Source organism: Mobula birostris, chromosome 1 (assembly GCF_030028105.1).
Source record: "Mobula birostris isolate sMobBir1 chromosome 1, sMobBir1.hap1, whole genome shotgun sequence".
NCBI lineage: Eukaryota > Metazoa > Chordata > Chondrichthyes > Myliobatiformes > Myliobatidae > Mobula > Mobula birostris.
In genome coordinates this window covers 68,730,125-68,754,173 of record NC_092370.1, presented here as the reverse complement: position 1 = coordinate 68,754,173, position 24,049 = coordinate 68,730,125, and the positions used below count along the sequence as shown (strand labels likewise).

Genomic DNA, 24,049 nt, shown 5'->3' with positions numbered 1-24,049 from the left:
CTCCACCTTGTTTACAATTGAATTCCAGTTCTTACTGAGTGAGACCTTCACTTTTGTAAAAACACTTTTCCTCTAGCTTTATTTCAATTGCTTCCTTCACTAGGTGGTCCCAAAAGCCATTGGTGCGGCACAGTAGTTTTGTGCCACAGTCAATCCTATGGCCATTGCAAATGCAATGTTCTGCTACCACCAATGTCTCCAGATAACCCAAATGGATCCTGTGCTTCTCGATGCGGGTTTCCACCGTGCATTCTGTCTGGTTGATATACGCTGTTCCGCAGTCACAAGGTATCCTAGCAACACCAACTGTTCTGAGTCTCAGGTCATCTTTGACCACATAAGCTATGATTTGAGCTTTCCTACTAGTTTGTGGATGGTATTAATCTGGTATTACTTCAGGATCCTAGCCAGATGGCATTTCTTCAGAAACCGTGGAAATCCAGGGAAGACGGGCGATAGCGAAGGGTTCCCCTTGTTGTTAGGTTTTCTGGTTTTTCTGTTGGCCCATTTAAGGGCCCAATTGGTTCCCTCAACTTGTAGCCGTTCTGTAGGAATGTTGTGCGTAATCGTCTTATTTTCTCATGGAGATTCTCCAATTCCAAAATTGGTTTTGCACGATTAATTAAAGTAGAAAGAACCATTCTATGTTAGGAGGTGTCATGGTGGCTGTTACTGTTGAGATATCAGTCCATGTGAGTAAGTTTCCAATTTATGCCATGTGCAAGGCTACTGCCCGGGTTCTATCTTATTAGAATGTCCAGGAACAGACATTCTATTGTCTCCATCTCTATTGTAAATTGGATGTTTGGACGTATGCTGTTCGGATAGTCATGGAACTGTTGGAGTGCCTAGAGTCCATGAGGCCACACTATGAAGGTGTCATCGATTTAACTGAAGAAGCATTTGGAGTGCAAGGGCAATGAACAGAAGAATATGATGCTTTGGTAGACGAATGCATGGCTAAGGAATTGGTACAGGGGGCAAGGTTTCAGATTTTTGGATGGTAGAAACAAAGGAACATAGAAACCTACAGAACATTACAGGCCCTTTGGCCCATAATATACACCTGTATCAGATCACCTCTCATCCTCTGTCGCTCCAAGGAGAAAAAGCCATTTTCACTCAACCTATTCTCATAAGGCATTTTCTCCAATCCAGGCAACATCTTTGGAAATCTCTTTTGCACTCTCTCTTTAGTATCCACATCCTTCCTCTAGTGAGGTGACCAGAAGTGAACACAGTACCCCAAGTGGGGTCTAACTAAGGTCTTATATAGCTGTAACATTACCTCGTGGCTCTTGAACTCAATCCCATGGTTGATGAAGGCCAACACACCGTACACTTTCTTAACTGTCAACCCGCACAGCAGCTTAAGTGTCTTAGGGACACGGACTCCAAGATCTCACGGATCCGCCACACTGCCAAGAGTCTTACCATTAATATTATATTCTGTCTTCAAATTTGATCTACCAAAATGAACCACTTCACGCTTAACTGGGTTGAACTCCATCTGCCACATCTCAGCCCAGTTCTGCATCCTATTGATGTCGTGCTGTAACCTCTAACAATCCTCCGGACTATCCACAACACCACCAACTTTTGTGTCATCAGAAAACTTACTAATCCACCCTTCTACTTCCTCATGCAGATCATTTATTTAAAAAATCACAAAGAGGAGGGGTCCCAGAACAGATTCCTGCGGAACAGCGCTGGTCACCGACCTCCATGCAGAATATGAACCATCTACAACCACCCTTTGCCTTCTGTGATCAAGCCAATTCTGGATCCACAAAGCAAGGTCTCCTTGGATCCCATGCCTCATTACTTTCTGAATGAGTCTGTCATGGGGAATCTTATCAAATGCCTCACTGAAATCCATATACACTACATCCACTGCTGTACCTTCAATGGATTTTGTTACATCCTCAAAGAATTCAATCAAGTTCGTAAGGCACGACCTCCCCTTGACAAAGCCATGCTGACTATCCCTAATCAGATTATGTCTCTCCAAATGCTCATAAATCCTGCCTCTCAGGATTTTTTCCAACAACTTGTCCACTACTGAAGTCAGACTCACTGGTCTATAATTTCCTGGGTTATCTCTACTGCCTTTCTTACTCTTCCAATACTCTGGTACTTCTCTCATCCCTATTGATGATGCAAAAATCATTGCTAGGAGCTCAACAATCTCCTCCCTCACTTCCCACAGTAGCCTGGGGTATATCTCATCCGGTCCCAGTGACTTATCTAACTTAATAACTTTCAAAATCTCCAGCACATCCTCTTTCTTAATGTCTATACTCAAGCATTTCAGTCTGCTGTAAGTCATCCCCACAATTGCCAAGGTCCTTTTCACTGGTGAATACTGAAGCAAAGATCATTGTGATCTCTTCTGGGGAAGGTATGACCTGTACAAAAAGACAGTTACACCTGAACCTGAAGGAGACCAATATCATTGCGGGTAGGTTTGCTAGCATTGTTGGGGAGTGTTTAATCTATTTTAGCAGTGGAATGGGAATGGAAGTGTTCGGGCTGAGGATGGGGCAGTTGGTATACAAGAAGATGTGATGAAGGACATGAAGACAGGGCAAAATTGCAGTCAGTGAGATGAGGTGTGTAATTTGGGGGCAAAATCAATAAGAGTTAAGACTGAAGGAATTGTATTTGAATGCACATTATATATAGAATAAAGTAGATGATCATATAGTACAGTTATAGATTGGCAAATATGACATATGGACATCACTGAGTCATGGCTGAAAAGAATATTATAGTTGGGAATTTAACATCTAAGGACACACATTGTATCAAAAGGACAGGCAGCTTGGCAGAGGAGTTGGGGAGACTGTTAGTAAAAATTGAAAAATCATCAGAAACAGGTGGTATAGGATCAGAAGATGTAGAATCCTGGTGGATAGAGTTAACAAACTGCAAGGGTAAAAAGATCCTGATGGGAGTTATGGACAAACCTGCATACAGTGTCAAGATGTGGGTGACAAATTACAATGGGAGATAGACAAGGCATTAAAATGGGTAATGTTACAACAGTCATGGGGCATTTCAGTATGCAGGTAGATTCGGATAAATCAGGTTCGTGCTAGATACCAAAAATTTGTACAATGCCTATGAGTTGAATTTTTAGAGCAACTTCTGATTGAGCCAACTAGGGGAAGGCAATTCTGGATTGGGTAACACACACAAAATGTTGAAGGATCTCAGCAGGCCAGGCAACACCTATAGAAAAGAATACAGTTGACGTTTCAGGCCAAGACTTGTCAGCAAATCTGGAGAAAAAGAGATGAAGAGTCAGAGTTAAAAGGTGGGGGGGGGGGGGGTGGAAGAGTTGGGAGAAACATAAAGTGATAGGAGAAACCAGGTGGGGGTGGGGAGATCTTACTGAATGGCAGAGCAGGCTTGACGGGCCAGATGGCCTACTCCTGTTCCTATTCCTTATGTTCTTATGAAAGAGATACAGTCCTGCTGAAGGGTCTTGGCTTGAGACGTCCACAGTACTCTTTTCCATAGTTAGCTTGTTGATTTCCTCCATCACCTTGTGTGTGTCGCTTGGATTTCCAGCATCTGCAGATTTTCTCATGGTTGTGTCTGGATTGGGTGTTGTGTACCGAACCAGATTTAATTAGGGAGCTTAAGGTACAAGGAACCCTGAGGAGATGGTGATCATAATATGATAGAACTCACCAAGCCATTTACAGGAAGAAGCTGAAGTCAGGTGTATCAGTATTACAATGGAATAAAGCGATGAGAGAGTTGCTGGTCAAAGTTGATTGGAATGGGATACTAGTGGGAATAATGGCAGACCAGCAATGGCTGTAGTTTCTGGGAGCAATTTGGAGGTCGCAGGATATATACAAGCCAAAGGTGAAGTAGTATTCTAAATGGAGGATGACGCAACTGTGGTAGACAAGGGAAATCAAAGACAGTATGAAAGCAAAAGAGAGAGCATATAATACAGCAAAAATTAGAGGAAAGTTAGAAGATTAGGAAGTTTTCAAAAAGCCATAAGAAGACAAAAGATGAAATATGAAGGTAAAGCCTGCCAATGAAATAAAAGAGGGTACTAAATTTTTTTCAGATATATAAAGAGCAAAGGAGAAGTGAGAGTATGTATCGAACTGCTGGATAATGACACCGGAGAGGTAGTAAAGAGAGACAAATAAATGGCAAATTAACTTAATAAATATTTGTGTCAGTCTTCACTATGGAAGACACTAGCAGAGTGTCAGAAATTCAAGAGTGTCAGATGGTAGAAGTGAGTATACTTGGAAAAGATGCTTGGGAATCTGAAAGTTCTGAAGGTAGATAAGTCACCTGGACCAGATGGACTATACCCCAGTGCTCCGAAAGAAGTAGCAGAAGAGATTGTGCAAGTATTAGTAATGATCTTTCATGTATCACTAGATTCTGGAATGGTTCCAGAGAACAGGAAGATTGAAAATGTCACTCCACCTCTTAAGAAGGGAGGGAAGCTAAAAAAGGAAATTACAGGCCAACTAGCCTGATTTCAGTGGTCACGAGAATGTTGGAGTCCATTATTAAGGACATGGTTTTGGGGTACTTGGTGGCACATGATGAAATAAGCCAAGGTTAGGATGGCTTCCTTATGGGGAAAACTTTCCTGGAAATCCTGTTGGAATTCTTTGAGGAAATAACAAGCAGGATAGACTAAGCAGAGTCAGTAGATGTTGTTTACTTGGATTTATAGAAGGCCTTTGACTATATGCCACACATAAGTCTACTTAAAAAGATAAAAGCACACACTTTACAGGAAAGATACGAGCATGGATAGAAGATTGGCTGATTGGCAGGAGGCAAAGAATGGGAATAAAGGGGGGTTATTTCTGATTGGCGAAGATAGGTAGAGGTGCAGCTTGAGTTGAGGAAGCAGGGAGTCTGCAGAAGGATTTAGACAGATTGGGAGAATGGGCAAAGAAGTGGCAATTAGAATATAGTGTAGGGAAATGTATAGTCATGCACTTTGGTTGAAAGGAATAAAGGTGTAGAGTATTTTCTAAATGGGGAGAAAATTCAAAAATCAGGTGCAGAGTGACTTGGGAGTCCTCATGCAGGATTCCCCAAAGGATAACTTGAAGGTTGAGTCAGTGGTAAAGAAGGCAAATGAAATGTTAGCATTCATTTCAAGAAGACTAGAATATAGAGAGGAGGTTCACAAGAATGATTCTGGGAATGAACGGGTTAATATATGAGAAGCATTTGATGGCTCTGGGCCAGTACTCACTGGAGTTTAGATAAATGAGGAGGGATCCCATTGAAACCTATTGAATTTTGGAAGGCCTACACAGAGTGCATGTGGAGAATATATTTCCTATAGTGGGGAAATTTAGGACCAGAGGGCATAGCCTCTGAACAGAGGAATATTCATTTAGAACAGAGATGAGGAGGAATTTGTTTAGCCAGAAGATAGTGAAACTATGGAATTCATTGCCACAGGTGGCTGTGGAGGCCAAGTCATTGGATATGTTTAAAGCAGAAGTTAATAGGTTCTTGATTAGTCAGGGTGTCAAACTGACTGGCAGAAAGCAGTAGGATGACATTGAGAAGGATAATAAATCAGCCACGATGGAATGCGGAGCACAATCAATGGACTGAATGACCTAATTCTGTTCCTTTGTCGTCTGGGCTTGTCTTACTTCACCTGTGACTATTGATGGGACAAATTTCTTGAACAAAGCCTCAGTGATCGCTTCACATATTTCTTCCATTGTTTTAGGATATATGACATTAGGCCCTGGAACCTTAGCCAACAATGTTTTTCTGAATTCTAAGCATTACCTCATCAATCTCAAAATGTCGCAGCACATTAGCATGCCCCACTCAGCTTTTACTATCTTCCTAGTCCTTCTGCTTGGTAAACACTGATTCAAAGTAACACACACAAAGTGCTGGAGGAACTCAGCAGGCCAGGCAGCATCTATGGAAAAAGTGTACAGTTGATATTTCAGACCAAGACCCTTCAGCAGGACTGGATTAAAAAAAAGATGAGGAGTAGAGTTAGAAGATGGGGGGGGGGGGGGGAGGGAGAAACACAGGGTGATAGGTGAAACCAGGGGGGGTGGGAGTGAAGTAAAGAGCTGGGAAGTTGATTGGTGAAATACAGGCTGGAGATGGGGGAGTCTGACAGGAGAGGACAGAGGGCCATAAAAGAAAAGTGCGGAGGTGCGCCAGAGGTGATGGGCAGGGAAGGCGATAGTGTGAAAGAGGGAAAAGGGGTAGTGGAATGGTGAAAGGAGGGGTATTACAGGAGGTTTGAGAAATCAGTGTTCCTCCACCCTAAGTGTGGCCTCATAATGACAGTGGAAGAAGCCATGGAAAGACATATTGGAATGGAAATGGAAAGTGGAATTAAAATGGGTGGCCACTGGAATATCCCGCTTTTTAGACAATAGACAATAGGTACAGGAGTAGGCTATTCGGCTCTTCGAGCCAGCACCACTACTCACTGTGATCATGGCTGATCATCCACAATCAGTACCCCATTCCTGCCTTCTCCCCATAACCTTTGATTCCACTATCATTAAGAGCTCTATCTAACTCTGGCGGACGGAGTGCAGGAGCTTGGTGAAACCCAATTTACGTTGGGTTTCATCAATACACAGGAGGTCATCCTGGGTGCACTGAACACCGTGCATGACCCCAACTTCATCAGACTCACAGATGAAGTGTTGCCTCACCTGGAAGGATTATTTGGGGTCCTGAATGGTAGTGAGGGAGGTGGTGTAGCGGCAGGTGTAGCTTGTTCAGCTTGTAAGGATAAATGCCAGGAGGGAGATCAGTGGGGAGGGATGAACGGACAAGGGAGCCGTGTAGGGAGCGATCCCTATGGAAAGCAGAAAGTGGGGGGGGGGTGGAGGGTGAGATGGGAAGGATGTGCTTGGTGGTGGGATCCCGCTGGTGATGACGGATGTTGCAGAGAATTATATGCTGGACGCGGAGGCTGGTTGGGTGGTAGGTGAGGACAAGAGGAACCCTATCCCTAGTAGGGTGGTAGGAGGATGGGATGAGAGCAGACATATGTGAAATAGAAGAGATGTAGTTGAGGGTAGCATTGATGGTGGAGGAAGGGAAGCCCCTTTCTTTGAAAAAGGAAGACCTTTCCTTTGTTCAGGAGTGAAAAGCCTCATCCTAAGGAAGATGCAGCGGAGGCACAGGAATTGAGAGAAGGGGATGGCATTTTTACAAGTGGGAAGGGGCATAGTTCAGGTAGCTGTGAGAGTTCGTGGGTTTGTAATAAACATCGGCAGAGAAGCTGTCTCCAGAAATAGAGACAGAGAGATCAAAGAAGGGGAGGGATGTGTTGGAAATGGACCAGCTAAATTTGAGGGCAGGGTGGAAGTTGGATGCAAGTGGATGAAGTCAACGAGTTCCACATGGGTGCTGGAAGCAACACCAATGCAGTTGTTGACGTAGCATAGGAAAAATGTGGGAATACCACCAGTGTGGGCTTGGAACATAAATTGTTCCACGTAGCCGACAAACAGGCAGGCGCAGCTAGGACCCATGCTAGTGCCCATGGCTACTCCTTTTGTTTGATGGAAGTGGGAGGAGCCAAAGGAAAAATTATTGAGACTGAGGACAAGTTCCACAAGGCAGAGGTGAGTGGTGGTGGAGGGGATCTGGTTGAGACTGGTGTCCAGAAAGAAAAATATTCATTCAGTATTTCAAATAATTGAATGTGTGAATGTTGACAACATACTCTGCCCAAAGCATGTCACATTATCAATGAATTGTTCATGAAAATAGAAACACCTTAGAATACAGGGTACAGCTCTGGCACAAGAATAGTTATGTACAGCATTGCAAAACTGCACACAGTAAATAGTTGGACTGATTTCTTAACTGAGGCAAAGTGTGTCAAATTTATCAAATTTCATTGCTTGTTGTTTTATGCAAATGATGTTAAGAAACTATCCAAATGCTTTGGGTTCTATTTACCTGTACATATCATGTTTTACATCTGCACGCTTCACTTTGTTTGGCTCATACTGCTCAGGGGCCATGTAGATAACTGTCCCACCGGCTGTGGGGGATTTAATGCCTGATGATTTACTCATGGTTAAACGCCGCCATTTCGAAAGTCCAAAGTCTGCAATCTTAACAAACAATCATAATCATGACTAAGCTCAGTTAAACAAACGTGTTAAAACAATTATGATTACATAAATAAATCATATGTTCAGTTAGAAATCACTTTGAAATCAATGCTGAGATTGTGTACGTGTTGAGTCCGAACAGCGCAAATGAAACTGAATGAGTGAAAACAGTGACTGGATTTAATTGCATTTGGAAATAATTCCATGACATTAAAAACAATCAAAAATGGTTAAGATTTGCTGAGCTTCTGATAAAAGGTCACTGCCTTGAACACCTAACAGTTTCTTAACATAGAAGATGCTTGACCTGTTGAGTATCTGTTGCATTTGTCTTTATCTTAGAATGCCACCACCTGTACTTTCAGAGTCATAGAATATGACAGCACAGAAACAGGTCCTTCGGCCCATCTAGTCTGTGCCGAACCATTAACCTATCTGTTCCCATCAACCTGCACCTTGACCATTGCCCTCCATACCACTCTAATCCAGGTACCTATCCAAATTTCTTTTGAATGATGAAATCGACCCCACCTCCACCACTTGCTCATTCACCCTCTGAATGAAGAACCCCCTCATGTGCCCCTTAAATATTTCACCTTTCACCCTTAATCCCATGATTTCTAGTTGTAGTCGTACCCGACCTCAGTGGAAAAAGCCTGCTTGCCTTTACCCTATCTATGCCTTGCATAATTTTGTATACCTCTGTCAAATCTCCCCTCAGTCTTCCATGTTCTAGGGAATAAAGTTCCAGCCTATTCAATCTTTCCCTGTACCTCAGGTCCTCAAGTCCCAGCAACATCCTGGTAAATAAGATTGCAGAGAACATTTACATCTTTCCTGTATGTAGTTGAAGAGAACTGCAGACAATACTCCAAATTAAGCTTCACCAACATCTTATACAATTTCAACATAATATCCTAACTCCTTTACTCAAGACATTGATTTATGAAGGTCAATGTGCCACAAGCTTCTTTACCACCCTGTCTAGAGAGAGTGCAATACTGGATCTCCTGTTAGGGAATGAGACAGGGCAGGCGACAGAGGTTGGTGCTGGGGAACACGTTGCATCCAGTGATCATCATGTCATTAGTTTTAAGGTAATTATGGAAAAAGGTAGGTCTGGTCCCAGGGTTGAAATTCTAAATTGGAGAAGGACAATTTTGATGATATCAGGAAGAATCTGGTAAGTGTGGACTAGGGCAGCTTGTTCTCTGGCAAAGATGCACTTGGTAATTGGGAGGCCTTCAAAAGCTAATGGAACCATGATTTTCAAGAGATATTGAGGCTCTAGCTAAGAAAAATGGGAAGGTGCACAGCAGGTATAGGCAGGCAGAAACAAGTAAGTTATAAAAAGAATGCAACAGAACACTTAAGGAAATTCAGAAGGGCTAAAAGACACGAGATTGGTCTAGCCAACCAGGAGAAGGAGAATCTTAATGGTTTTTATAGATATATTAAGAGCAAAAAGATAGCCAGGGATAAAATTAGTCCTCTGGAAGATCAGACTGATAATCTCTGCGCAAAGCTAAAAGAGATGGGGGAAGATCGTAAATGGAATCTTTGCAACTGTATTTACTCGGGAGGTGGACACAGAGTCTATAGATGTGAGGAAATGCAGCAGTGAGGTCATGGACCCTATACAGATTACAGAGGAGTTTGGTTTGCTGTCTTGAGGCAAATTAGGATGAATAAATCCTTCAGAACCTGTGAGAGGCTAGTGCAAAACTTGCAGGGGCCCTAGAAGAGATACTTAAAACATCCTTAGCCACAGGTGAGGTGCCGGAGGATTGCAGTATAGGAGTATAGCCAGTGTTTTTCCATTGCTTAAGAAAGGCTCTCAGAATAAGCCTGAAGATTGTAGGTTAGTGAGTCCGACATCTGTTGTGGGAAAGACAGGAAATTATTAGGGATAATCAACATGGCCCTGTATGTGGTAGGTTGTGTCTAACGAATCTTGGCTTTTTGAGGAAGTTACCAGGAAAGCTGATAAAGGCAAGGCAGTGGCTGTTGTCTACTTGAATTTTAGCAAGGCCTTTGACAATGTTCCACAGGGGGGATTGGTCAAGAAGATTCATTCACTTGGCATTCAAGATGAGGTAATAAACTGGATTCTACATTGTCCTTCTCTTTACTGGCTCAAATAAAACCTACTTGCACTGAGACACGCAATTTTCAAATGGTTCATGCCCTGCAAGATATTGCTCACTTACTCGCAACTTCAAAACAGTGACTCAGTCCCAACAAGACCTGCAGGTTTTGAGTGGCTTCCTTGTATTGTTTTTAAAATAGTTAGCAGGGTTAATTATTTCTAGATGTATTCGCACCCTCTCTTGCAAACCTGTGAGCACTGTTCTCCTCAAAATTACAATATTTAATCTCTCCATCTTTGTAAGATGTGTTCAACCTCCGTAACTTCCAGATATGTTGTGCCCATTACAAAATCGATTCCTTAGTAAGTAATTACAATCTGGCCCTGGCAATGTTTGTAATTGCACAAGGCTCTACAAATGATATCCTACTTAAATGAGGTGAGTTTTGAACCACATATTCACCAGATAGCTACAATATTTGCCTAAAGCATTAGATCTTGGGTATTTCTCTTGTGTTAAATTGGTGCCTGTGGTAAACCATATTTATATGTTCTAACTGGGTTACCTGTCTGGACACGCCCCTCTGCTGATTGCCCCTGTGGCTCCTCCCATAGACCCCTGAATAAAGGTGATTGGCTCCTCCTCTCAGTCCAGGGCAGATACTCAGCATGCGGTAGGTCACATTTTACTGCTAATAAAAGCCTTTCAGTTCTTACTCTACTTCCAGTCCTTTGGAGTTATTGATGGTGCATCAATTTTATTAGCAGTAATTTTAAAGCATGGAACACGTCCTGAGACCCGACAAGTTAGACCTCAACCCACAAACACCTGAAGCTGGAAATGCTTTAGAACTCTGGCTGGCCTGCTTCGAATCATACCTAGAGGAAATTGAAGTGACCGAGTTCGCCGCGAAGCGCAGAGTTCTCCTCTCCAGCGTCAGTCCACGGATCTACTCGATGATCAGAGACCAGCCGAACTATGACGGCGCGATGAGCGCCCTCAAAGGTCAATACTTGCAACCGGTAAACACCGTCTACGCGCGGCATCACTTAGCAACACCGCAACAGCAGCCTGGGGAATTGCGTGCTGAGTTTGTCTGGGCACTACAGACACTCGTGCAGACCTGCGGATGCCAAGAACTGATGGCAGAATAGCATGCGGAGCTCCTAGTGAGAGATGCCTTCGTCACGGGGACCAGGTCAGTGTATGTGCGCCAGGGGCAGCTGGAAAAAGCTGATCTTAAGTTCAGCAATTGAGCTGGCCGACACGCTGGAGGCCACTCTACACAACTCTGAGGCTCTCCAGGCACGCGATCGCCCGATGGGCTCGTGGGCACTGCAGACCCCGCAACCCCACTGGTGAATTGACCTCGGCTGCTGCCAGTCACGAGTCTGCGAAGTGCTACTTCTGCGGACTCGAGAAGCACCCCTGGAAACATTGCCTGGCCCGACAAGCTATCTGCTCCAGCTGCGGAAAGAAGGGCCACTTTGCCAAGGTCTGTAAGCCCAAATCGCAAGCGGGGTCGAGCAGCGCCATGTACGAGACATGAGGGTCGCCATCTTCCCTGCACACCACCACCACGTGCGAGACATGGGGGCAGCCATCTTGGTCGGCGCCACCTCCCACCGCCAACAACCAACGGGTGCTCACGGGGCACCCCACCGCGCCGGACCAAGACAGCGACTCAACCCTGGCCTCTGTGACCCTCCACCAAAGCGCTCCCCACCAGCTCGCAAGGTCAATGATGGACATCCTGGTGGAGGGGCGCAGGACAAGCTGCCTCTTTGACACAGGCAGCACGGAGAGTTTTATCCACCCAGACACGGTGCAGCATTGCGGACTCGTGATACGGCCGGTAAGGCACAGGGTCGCCATGGCTTCTGGGTCGCATACAACAGACATCTGGGGGATTGTGTAGCGACACTAGTGGTGCAGGGCACAGAATATCGAGACATTACATTACTGGTCATGCCTCAACTGTGTGCCCCTGTGCTATTGGGGCTCGACTTCCAGAGCCACCTGAAAAGTGTGACAATGGAGTATGATGGACCCCTCCCACCAATCACCATTGTAAATCCTCAGTTTTGTAGGAATACGTCACATACCCCGCTACTGACCACCCACACACACCGACCCGCACATCCCACCCAACCTATGCCAACAGCCGCACTACCGACACCACTTGCGACACCACCTTCAAGATCCCTTCCCCACCGCTGTTCGCCATCCTGACCCCCGACTATAAACCTGTGGCAACTAATAGCAGGAAGTGCAGTGCGGGGGACAGAGCCTTCATTAAGTCGGAGGTGCAGCGGCTGCTCAGGGAGGGGGTCATTGAGGCAAGCACAAGTCCTTGGAGGGCGCAGGTGGTGGTTGTTCGGAATGGGGAGAAGAATAGGATGGTCGTGGACTATAGCCAGACCATCAATAGGTTCACGCAGCTCGACGCGTACCCTCTACCCCGCATCATGGAAATGGTCAATCAGATAGCACAGTACAAGGTGTACTCGACCATAGACCTAAAATCCGCTTACCATCAGCTCCCCATCCGCCGGGAGGACCGCCCTTACACCGCCTTCGAGGTGGACGGCAGGCTTTATCACTTCCTGCACGTCCCCTTCGGTGTCACGAATGGTGTGTCTGTCTTCCAGAGGGAAATGGACCAGATGGTGGACCAGTGCCAACTGAAGGCCACGTTCCCATATCTGGATAACATCACCATCTGCGGTCACGACCAGCAGGATCATGACAACAACCTCCAAAAATTTTTCCAAGTGGCCAAAGCTTTCAATCTCACCTATAACAAGGACAAGTGTGTGTTCAGAACCACCTGACTTGCTATCCTTGGTTGTGTCGTGGAGAATGGAGTCATTGGCCCTGACCCGACCGTATGCGCCCCCTGTTGGAACTCCCTCTTCCCAACACCCTCAGAGCCCTCAAAAGGTGCCTGAGCTTCTTTTCATATTATGCCCAATGGGTCTCTAACTACACAGAAAAAGCCCGCCCCCTGGTCAAGTCCACCACATTCCCCCTCTCAGCCGAGGCCCACGCGGCCTTCAGCTGCATAAAAGGGGACATTGCCAAAGCAGCAATGCATGCAGTGGATGAGGCCATTCCCTTCCAAGTAGAGAGTGGCACCTCCAACTTCGCACTGGCTGCTACCCTCAACCAGGCAGGAAGACCAGTGGCGTTCTTCTCCCGTACCCTTCAAGGCCCTGAAATTCGGCACTCCATGGTGGAGTAAGAGGCCCAGGCCATTGTGGAAGCTATTAGGCACTGAAGGCACTATCTCGGTGGCAAAAAGTTCACCCTGCTGACTGACCAGCGCTCAGTTGCATTCATGTTTAGTAACCAACAGCGGGGCAAAATCAAAAATGATAAAATTCTGAGGTGGAAAATCGAACTCTCCACCTTCAACTATGACATCATGTACCGGCCTGGGAAGCTTAACGAGCCCTCCGTTGCCCTATCCCGGGGAACGTGCGCCAGCGCACAGATCGACCGGCTATACGCCCTACATGTAGATCTTTGCCACCCGGGGGTCACCTGGCTTTTCCACTTTGTGAAAGCCCGGAACCTGCCTTACTCCCTTGAGGAGATCAGGACGATGACCAGGGACTGCCAAGTCTGCGCAGAGTGCACACCGCACTTCTACTGATTCTAAAAGGCACCACTCATCAAGGCCACCCGCCCCTTTGAGTGACTGAGTGTTGACTTTAAGGGCCCCCTTCCCTCCACCGACGGCAATGTGTACTTTCTTAACATTATCGACGAATACTTGCGGTTCCCCTTCGCCATCCCCTGCCCCGAAACCACTATCACATCAGTTATAAAAGCCCTGTGCAAGCTCTTCACTCTGTTCGGATACCCATGTTATATCCACAGTGACAGAGGGTCCTTGTTTATGAGTGACGAGCTGCGCCAATACCTACTGGCAGGGGAATTGCAACTAGTAGGACCACGAGCTATAATCCCCGGGGGAATGGACAGGTGGAGAAGGAGAATGCAACTGTGTGGAAAGCCACACTCTTAGCCCTCAGGTCAAAGGGACTGCTGGTCTCCCGCTGGCAGGAGGTCCTTCCCGAGGCACTCCACTCCATCCGCTCTCTGTTATGCATGTCCACCAATGCCACCCCTCATGAGCGGCTCTTTTCTTTTCCCAGAAAGTCAACCACTGGGACCACCCTACCAACTTGGCTGACGGACACATGCGAGGAGCAATAAATACTCCCCTATGGTCAAGAGGGTTCACTTACTTCATGCGAATCCCCAGTATGCTTATGTGGTTTTACCTGATGGACAGGAGGACACGGTCTCCATCCGCGACCTGGCACCCGCAGGAGCACTGGGCCCCTACCCTGAACACTCCATGGTAACTATTAACCCCATATCCACCGATATATATACCCACGAGACACCGCGCACTCCAAGCCCTACACAGACACCACACAACTCTCCCATACCGGGTGCGATGCACATGCACGAGGGATTAGCGACGCCTAACGTGCTGACACCTCAAGTCAGGCCGGAGCCAGCACAACCGCCATCGCCAGTGCAATCACCACCGGTGCTACGTAGATCACAGCGACGGACTCGACCGCCTGATAGACTTGATTTGTAAATATACTTGTTTTAAATATTGTCAGTCACTTCACCCCGTGGGACTCTTTTTAAAAAAAGGAGGGGTGAATGTGGTAAACCATATATATATGTTGTAACTGGGTTACCTGTCTGGACAGGCCCCTCTGCCTTCTGCCCCTGTGGCTCCTCCCACAGACCCTGAATAATGGTGATTGGGCCAAGGCTCCTCCTCTCAGTCCAGGGGCAGACACTCAGCATGTGGTAGGTCACATTTTACTGCTAATAAAAGCCTTTCAGTATTTACTCTACTTCCAGTCTTTTGCAGTTACTGATGGTGCATCCATTTCTCTTGTATTAAATTGGTGCCGCAATAGGAATCCAGCTTAGTAAGAGAGGAAACACAGGTTCACATATTTGGTGCACATGCTTGGCTGATGAGCTAAAGGCGTGAAGCTATCATCAGTAGGATTATAACTGAATGCCTTTAAATCAGAATCCCACATAAATGTGACATGATGGTCTCAAGTCTTCCTTAAAAAAATCTTTTTTAGAATTTTATTGCATAAAATTATGCAACTAAACACAACTTTTTTATGAATAAGGCATAAACCAGAATTTAATGAAGAATTTAATCAATTTCAGTAATATTTTTTGATTGAGCATTCTTTGTTATTTATATAATTCATTATACATATGAAGAAAGTGAATGACATACATCATCACCCCACCATGTCATATATGCATCTCACTTAAAGTGAAAACCAAGTTAGACACACATTTAGATTCTCTATTTTTCTTTCAATTAGTTTTATATTTTTGAGTTACAAGTACATTTAAAAATGATCCAGAGCCAATAACCTACTTATTGAAGCACAGTAAGATGTTCCAAGTGTAAAAAAAAGACAGAAAACGGACCAATTCATGGGTTCATAAACAATGAGTACTGGGTGATGATAATAATAAATAACTAAATAAGCAGAAATGTTTGGCTAGATTGGAAAAAGAAACATGTTTGATTGCACTAAAGATAACTGGCTGGTGCATACTGAAGTAATTTAGCAATACCTTAGAGCAGCGGTTGGGGACCACTGCCTTAGAGAAAATAGGATAGCCAATGAAAAGTGAGTGCCAGTTTTGCTGAGTGCATTGGGTGGAAAAGCATACAATTTACTTAGAAGTTTGACTGCTCCAATCAAACCAGCCAAAATGAGCATTGCTGATATCATGAATGTAATGCAGGAACATTTAGAACCAAAGCTACTTTTGACTACAAAAAGCTTTATGTTTCATAAGAGGAAGGGGAGCCCGTTTCAGCATATATGGCTGAATTGAAGAGATTGTCTGAGCATTGTCAGTTTGGTAAAGGGCTTAATGATGCAGTGAGAGATCATCTAGTTTTTACAAGAAAAGATGTTAAAATGGCTTCTACCTGAAGCACAATTCACATTTAAAACAGCAGTTAAAATCGCTGCCTCAATGGAAACAACAGACAGAGACACAATTGAGTTAGTTGTAGTCAGGAATGAAAGTGAGCATGAACAAAATTGCAACACCTAGACAGAAATCTGCCTGGCCAAACAAATTGTGTTACCATTGTGGCAGGGGGACACAAACACCAGACTAATGCAGATTTAAAGGGAAACTTCCAGAAAATACAACAAAGTAGGACAAAGAGCATCTTTGGCAGATAATAATGGACAGCACAGGAAAGAAATAACAATAAAAAGTCAAGTTGTGGTTTCAAAAAAAAAACACTAATCTGCATACTTTTGAGGAAAAATCTGATAATGATGAGAGTGACACATAACTGAGTTACTTTGAGATATACAATGTGAAATCTGACAATAGAGAAACAATATGGTTTACACAAGTAGTGAACAGTAAATTAATTAAAATGGAATTGCACATTGGCTCGGCTGTTTTAGTCATTCCACAAAATGAATTTGAGTGGCATTTCAAAGATACTGACTGAAGCCTGCAGATATCCAACTAAAAACTTATACTGGGGAAAAGATAACTCCGGTGGGAATGACATTTGTAACAGTAAAATACAACAACCAACAAGCCACATAAAGCTTGTAGCTTGTATAGAGTAAAGGTAATAAAGAATTAGAGGCAAGGTTCTCAAGGGATATTGCAACTCTGATAAAGAAGAAGAGAGAGTTGTATGACATGTATAGGAAACAGGGAGTAAATAAGGTGCTTGAGGAGTATAAAAAGTGCAAGAAAATACTTAAGAACAAAATCAAGAGGGCTAAAAGAAGTCATGTGGTTGCCTTGGCAGTCAAAGTGAAGGATAATCCAAAGAGCTTTTACAGGTATATTAAGAGTAAAAGGATTGTAAGGGATAAAATTGGTCCTCTTGAAGATCAGAGTGGTTGGCTGTGTGTGGAACCAAAAGAAATGGGGGAGATATTAAATGGGTTCTTTGCGTCTGTATTTACTAAGGAAACTGGTATGAAGTCTATGGAATTAAGGGAAACAAGTAGTGAGATCATGGAAACTGTACAGATTGAAAAGGAGGAGGTGCTTGCTATCTTGAGGAAAATTAAACTGGATAAATCCCCAGGACCTGACAGGGTATTCCCTCGGACCTTGAAGGAGACTAGTGTTGAAATTGCAGGGGCCCTGGCCAATATATTTAAAACGTCAGTGTCTACGGGTGAGGTGCCGGAGAATTGGAGAGTGGCTCATGTTGTTCAGTTGTTTAAAAAAGGATCAAAAAGTAAACCAGGTAATTATAGGCCGGTAAGTTTGACGTCGGTGGTGGGTAAGTTATTGGAGGGAATACTAAGAGACAGAATCTACAAGCATTTGGATAGACAGGGACATATTAGGGAGAGTCAACATGGCTTTGTGCGCGATAGGTCATGTTTGACCAATCTATTGGAGTTTTTCGAGGAGGTTACCAGGAAAGTGGATGAAGGGAAGGCAGTGGATGTTGTCTACATGGACTTCAGTAAGGTCTTTGACAAGGTCTCGCATGGGAGGTTAGTTAGGAAAATTCAGTCGCTAGGTATACATGGAGAGGTGGTAAATTGGATTAGACATTGGCTCAATGGAAGAAGCCAAAGAGTGGTAGTGGAGAATTGCTTCTCAGAGTGGAGGCCTGTGACTAGTGGTGTGCAACAGGGATCAGTGCTGGGTCCATTGTTATTTGTCATCTATATCAATGATCTGGATGATAATGTGGTAAATTGGATCAGCAAATTTGCTGATGATACAAAGATTGGAGGTTTAGTGGACAGTGAGGAAGGTTTTCAGAGCCTGCAGGGGGACTTGGACCAGCTGGAAAAATGGGCTGAAAAATGGCAGATGGAGTTTAATACAGACAAGTGTGAGGTATTGCACTTTGGGAGGACAAACCAAGGTAGAACATACAGGGTTAATGGTAAGGCACTGAGGAGTGCAGTAGAACAGAGGGATCTGGGAATACAGATACAAAATTCCCTAAAAGTGGCGTCACAGGTAGATGGGGTCACAAAGAGAGCTTTTGGTACCTTGGCCGTTATTAACCAAAGTATTGAGTATAAGAGCTGGAATGTTATGATGAGGTTGTATAAGGCATTGGTGAGGCCGAATCTGGAGTATTGTGTTCAGTTTTGGTCACTAAATTACAGGACGAATATTAATAAGGTTGAAAGAGTGCAGAGAAGGTTTACAAAGATGTTGCCGGGACTTGAGAAACTCAGTTACAGAGAAAGGTTGAATAGGTTAGGACTTTATTTCCTGGAGCGTAGAAGAATGAGGGGAGATTTGATACAGGTATATAAAATTATGATGGGTATAGATAGAGTGAATGCAAGCAGGCTTTTTCCACTGAGGTGAGGGGAGAAAAAAAACCAGAGGACATGGGTTAAGGGTGAGGGGGGAAAAGTTTAAAGGGAACATTAGGGGGGGCTTCTTCACACAGAGAGTGGTGGGAGTATGGAATGAGCTGCCAGATGAGGTGGTAAATGTGGGTTTATTTTTAACATTTAAGAATAATTTGGAGAGATACATGGATGGGAGGCGTATGGAGGGATATGGTCCGTGGGACTAGGCCGAAAATAGTTCAGCACAGCCAAGAAGGGCCAAAAGACCTATTTCTGTGCTGTAGTTTTTCTATGGTTTCTATGGTTTCGAAAAACAGGAAAGCCAGCATTGTGGGGACATGCAAACACGAGGAATTCTGCAGACGCTGGAAATTCAAGCAACACACATCAAAGTTGCTCGTGAACGCAGCAGGTCAGGCAGCATCTGTAGGAAGAGGTACAGTCGACGTTTTAGGCCGAGACCCTCCGTCAGGAGTCCCTTTTAGAGTAGCAACTGCACCTGCACTCTGGCAGAAAGCTATGGACCAGATGCTGCAAGGTTGCCAAGGCATTGTGTTACCTGGATGACATCATTGTTACCGATAAGAATGACAAGGTGTCAGAAATGACAAAAAAAAGATGTCTCAGAGGCATCTCCAAAATCTGAAAACAGTGTTAAAATGATTAGCGGATCATGAGCTCAAAGCCACAGTGCAACAAGTGTAAATTCATTAAACCACCTATCAGTTACTGGGGTCACACTATTGACGCACAAAAATTAAGCAAGTGTGCTGAGAAAATCCAAGCAGTATTGGATGCCCCAGGGCTAAAGGATGTGTCACAGTTGTGGTCCTTTATAAGATCTGCCAATTACAATAAAAGGTCCTGCCAAACCTGGCTACTGTGCTCCATCCCTTACACTGATTACTACAAATAGGAAGACAAAGCAGTGTGAGGTGGCTTTCCAAAAGACAAAGGAAATGGTGACATAAGACACTGTACTCACACACCATGATCCACATTATCCAGTGAAGCTTGCCTGTGACACCTTACATTATGGAATAGGTGCAGTCATGTCACATTTTATGGGTGATGGATGGGAGCACTCCACAGCCTTTGCATCACGCTCCCTTACTGCTGCAGCAAAAAAATATGTACAGAATGACTGATACCTTGAGTCTGGTTTGGGGTGTGAATTGTCTCAACTAGTACTTGCATGGGAGAGAGTTTCCCGTTACTGCTGATCATCACCCACTGGTGCCATGTTCCATCCACAGAAGGTTGTTCCTCTAACAGCAGCAGCCTGAATGCAGAAATGGGCTGTTTCTTGGAGGACAGAATTACAAGATTGAATTCAAGAGGTTGACTAATCATGGAAATGGTGATGTATTCTTCTGTTTACGCTTGGAAAAGGAAATATCTGAAAAATTTACAAAAGAGGACACTCCTGTTGATGTATTCTCCCTAATGTGAATGGAACGTCACCCTGTTACAGCAGAAATGATCCAAAGGGAACCCAGTAATGACCCCACGCTGCCTCAGGTCTATGTGGTGAGTCAAAATGGCTGGAATGTGCAACAGGACTCCCAGTTCCCCTATTGTTCTTTCTTTCTTTTTCAATCTTTTTATTAGTTTCATAAAATATAAACATGACATAATAGTAGTACAAAGTTATTGGGAATACATTGTTATAATTAACATGAGTAATTATAAAACCAATTAATACTTAATTGACAAAACCCCCAATCATATAGATACCAATGAATAATACAAAACAAAGAGAAATATCTAGACAAAAATCATGAAAAAGGAAAAAAAATATAATAACCCCCCCAAAAAAAACTAATCTAAACAGAATTAATCAACTAAACTAAAAAAAAGACCTAGGCTGTTTTAACATCATAAAAAATAGGAGAAAAGAAAACCATAGAAACCATAGAAACTACAGCACAGAAACAGGCCCTTTGGCCCTTCTTGGCTGTGCTGAACCATTTTCTGCCTAGTCCCACTGACCTGCACACGGACCATATCCCTCTATACACCTCCCATCCATGTATCTGTCCAATTTATTCTTAAATGTTAAAAAAGAACCATTTACCACCTCGTCTGGCAGCTCATTCCATACTCCCACCACTCTCTGTGTGAAGAAGCCCCCCCTAATATTCCCTTTAAACTTTCCCCCCCTCACTCTTAACCCATGTCCTCTGGTTTTTTTCTCCCCTTGCCTCAGTGGAAAAAGCCTGCTTGCATTCACTCTATCTATATCCATCATAATTTTATATACCTCTATCAAATCTCCCCTCATTCTTCTACGCTCCAGGGAATAAAGTCCTAACCTATTCAACCTTTCTCTGTAACTGAGTTTCTCAAGTCCTGGCAACATCCTTGTAAACCTTCTCTGCACTCTTTCAACCTTATTTATATCCTTCCTGTAATTTGGTGACCAAAACTGAACACAATACTCCAGATTCGGCCTCACCAATGCCTTATACAACCTCATAACATTCCAGCTCTTATACTCAATACTTCGATTAATAAAGGCCAATGTACCAAAAGCTCTCTTTACGACCCTATCTACCTGTGACGACACTTTTAGGGAATTTTGTATCTGTATTCCCAGATCCCTCTGTTCCACTGCCCTCCTCAGTGCCTTACCATTAACCCTGTATGTTCTACGTTGGTTTGTCCTTCCAACATGTAATACCTCACACTTGTCAGTATTAAACTCCATCTGCCATTTTTCCAGCTGGTCCAAGTCCCTCTGCAGGCTCTGAAAACCTTCCTCACTGTCTACTACACCTCCAATCTTTGTATCATCAGCAAACTTGCTGATCCAATTTACCACATTATCATCCAGATCATTGATATAGATGACAAATAACAATGGACCCAGCACTGATCCCTGTGGCACACCACTAGTCACAGGCCTCCACTCAGAGAAGCAATTCTCTACCACCACTCTCTGGCTTCTTCCATCGAGCCAATGTCTAATCCAATTTACCACCTCTCCATGTATACCTAGCGACTGAATTTTCCTAACTAACCTCCCATGCGGGACCTTGTCAAAGGCCTTACTGAAGTCCATGTAGACAATATCCACTGCCTTCCCTTCATCCACTTTCCTGTAACCTCCTCGAAAAACTCTGACAGATTGGTCAAGCATGACCTACCATGCACAAAGCCATATTGACTCTCCCTAATAAGTCCCTGTCTATCCAAATGCTTGTAGATTCTGTCTCTTAATACTCCCTCCAATAACTTACCTACTACTGACGTTAAACTCACCGGCCTATAATTTCCCGGATTACTTTTCGATCCTTTTTTAAACAACTGTACAACATGAGCCACTCTCCAATCCTCCGGCACTTCACCCGTAGACAGCGACATTTTAAATATTTCTGCCAGGGCCCCCGCAATTTCAACACTAGTCTCCTTCAAGGTCCGAGGGAACACTCTGTCAGGTCCCGGGGATTTATCCACTTTAATTTTCCTCAAGACAGCAAGCACCTCCTCTTTTTCAATCTGTACCGTTTCCATGGTCTCACTACTTGATTCCCTCAATTCCATAGATTTCATGCCAGCTTCCTTAGTAAATACAGACGCAAAAAACCTATTTAAGATCTCCCCCATTTCCTTTGGTTCCGCACAAAGCCGACCACTCTGATCTTCAAGAGGACCAATTTTATCCCTTACAATCCTTTTGCTCTTAATATACTTGTAAAAGCTCTTTGGATTATCCTTCACTTTGACTGCCAAGGCAACCTCATGTCTTCTTTTAGCCCTCCTGATTTCTTTCTTAAGTATTTTCTTGCACTTCTTATTCTCCTCAAGCACCTGATTTACCCCCTGTTTCCTATACATTTCATAGAACTCCCTCTTCTTCTTTATCAGAGTTGCAATATCCCTTGAGAACCAAGGTTCCTTACTCCTATTCAATTTGCCTTTAATCCTGACAGGAACATACAAACTCTGCACTCTCAAAATTTCCCCTTTGAAGGCTTCCCACCTACCAATCACATCTTTGCCAGAGAACAACCTGTCCCAATCCACGCTTTTTACATCCTTTCTCATTTCTTCAAATTTGGCCTTCTTCCAGTTCAGAACCTCAACCCTAGGACCAGATCTATCCTTGTCCATGATCAAATTGAAACTAATGGTGTTATGATCACTGGAACCAAAGTGCTCCCCTACACAGACTTCTGTCACTTGCCCTAATTCATTACCTAACAGGAGATCCAATATTGCATCCTCTCTAGTTGGTCCCTCTATATATTGATTTAGAAAACTTTCCTGAACACATTTTACAAACTCTAAACCATCTAAAATAAGTTTGGAAATGGTCAAATTACATCATATGAAAATGCTGAATAAATGGCCTCCAAGTCTTTTCGAATTTAATGGAAGGGTCATAAACCACACTTGTAATTTTTCCCAAATTTAAACACAACATAGTTTGTGAGAACCAGTGAAATATAGTAGGAGGGTTAATCTCTTTCCAATTCAGCAAAATGGATCTTCTAGCCATTAAAGTAAGAAATGTAATCATCTGACGAGCTGAACAGGTTAAATGATCCCTATTCTTAACAGCACCAGTTGAACTTGTCCTTGACGGATGTTGCTTGATCTGGGGATTGAGAATTGTTCTACTATCCAAGCTGAGTTGGAGTGTTGGAGGAGCTATATGCCGGTCATCAAGATGTGGTGAAAATGAAAGCATTGGCTCGAAGCTTCGTCTGGTGGCCTGGGATAGATCAGGAGATTGAGCAGCTTGCCATGCACTGTTCAGGATGCCAGCACATCCAGAAGAAAGGTGTCTGGACCTGTCATACCCACTTCCTGCAGTCCCAGGGTCAAATCCTACAACCACAACAGATGAGGTCCCAGAACCTGAGATTGTTTCACAGCCCGTCTCACTTGCCAAGCAAAGTGACCCCTCTTGTCAAGATAGATATTATCCCACTAGAGTAAGAAATCCTCCACAGCGATTGAATCTTTAGGCTTTAATGGGACAAGTAAAAATTTACTATGTCTATATAGTTGTTGTAGTATATCGTATATTGTATATATGCATATAAGTAGAGATGCATTCTATATCAAGCTGGAGTTTATAGCTAAGAAGGGAAGAGTGTTGTGTATTTAATATTTCAATCATATTGTAAACACATTTTTTGATTAAGCATTATGCAATTTATTACGTCTCTATGTAAAAGTACATGAATGGCATACACTATCACACTACCGCGTCATTTGTGCGTGCCTAGCTTGAAGCAAAAATGAAGTTAGGCATGCATTCCGACTCCCTTATTTTTTCATTCAATTAGTTTTATCTTTTGGAGTTACAAAGCATTACACCAATCCCATAAGCATGTTAGTATTTAGATGTACACTTCCCAGCAAGCAAGGGTAGTAGCAATACAAATAAAGGCAGTAAGGGTCGATGGACAGGGCTTATTGT

At 43.8% G+C, this 24,049-nt stretch overlaps 1 protein-coding gene across 3 annotated transcripts in view; it reads right to left on the bottom strand.

Moving 5' to 3' along the window:
• ripk2 (receptor-interacting serine-threonine kinase 2) overlaps nucleotides 1–24,049 on the bottom strand; it is a 95,097-nt gene that overhangs the window by 29,274 nt on the left and 41,774 nt on the right. For all 3 annotated transcript variants that reach the window (XM_072256728.1, XM_072256717.1, XM_072256736.1), the window contains exon 4: nucleotides 7,972–8,129. In XM_072256728.1, the coding sequence (XP_072112829.1) occupies nucleotides 7,972–8,129 (158 nt within the window). The remainder of the gene's footprint in view (nucleotides 1–7,971; nucleotides 8,130–24,049) is intronic.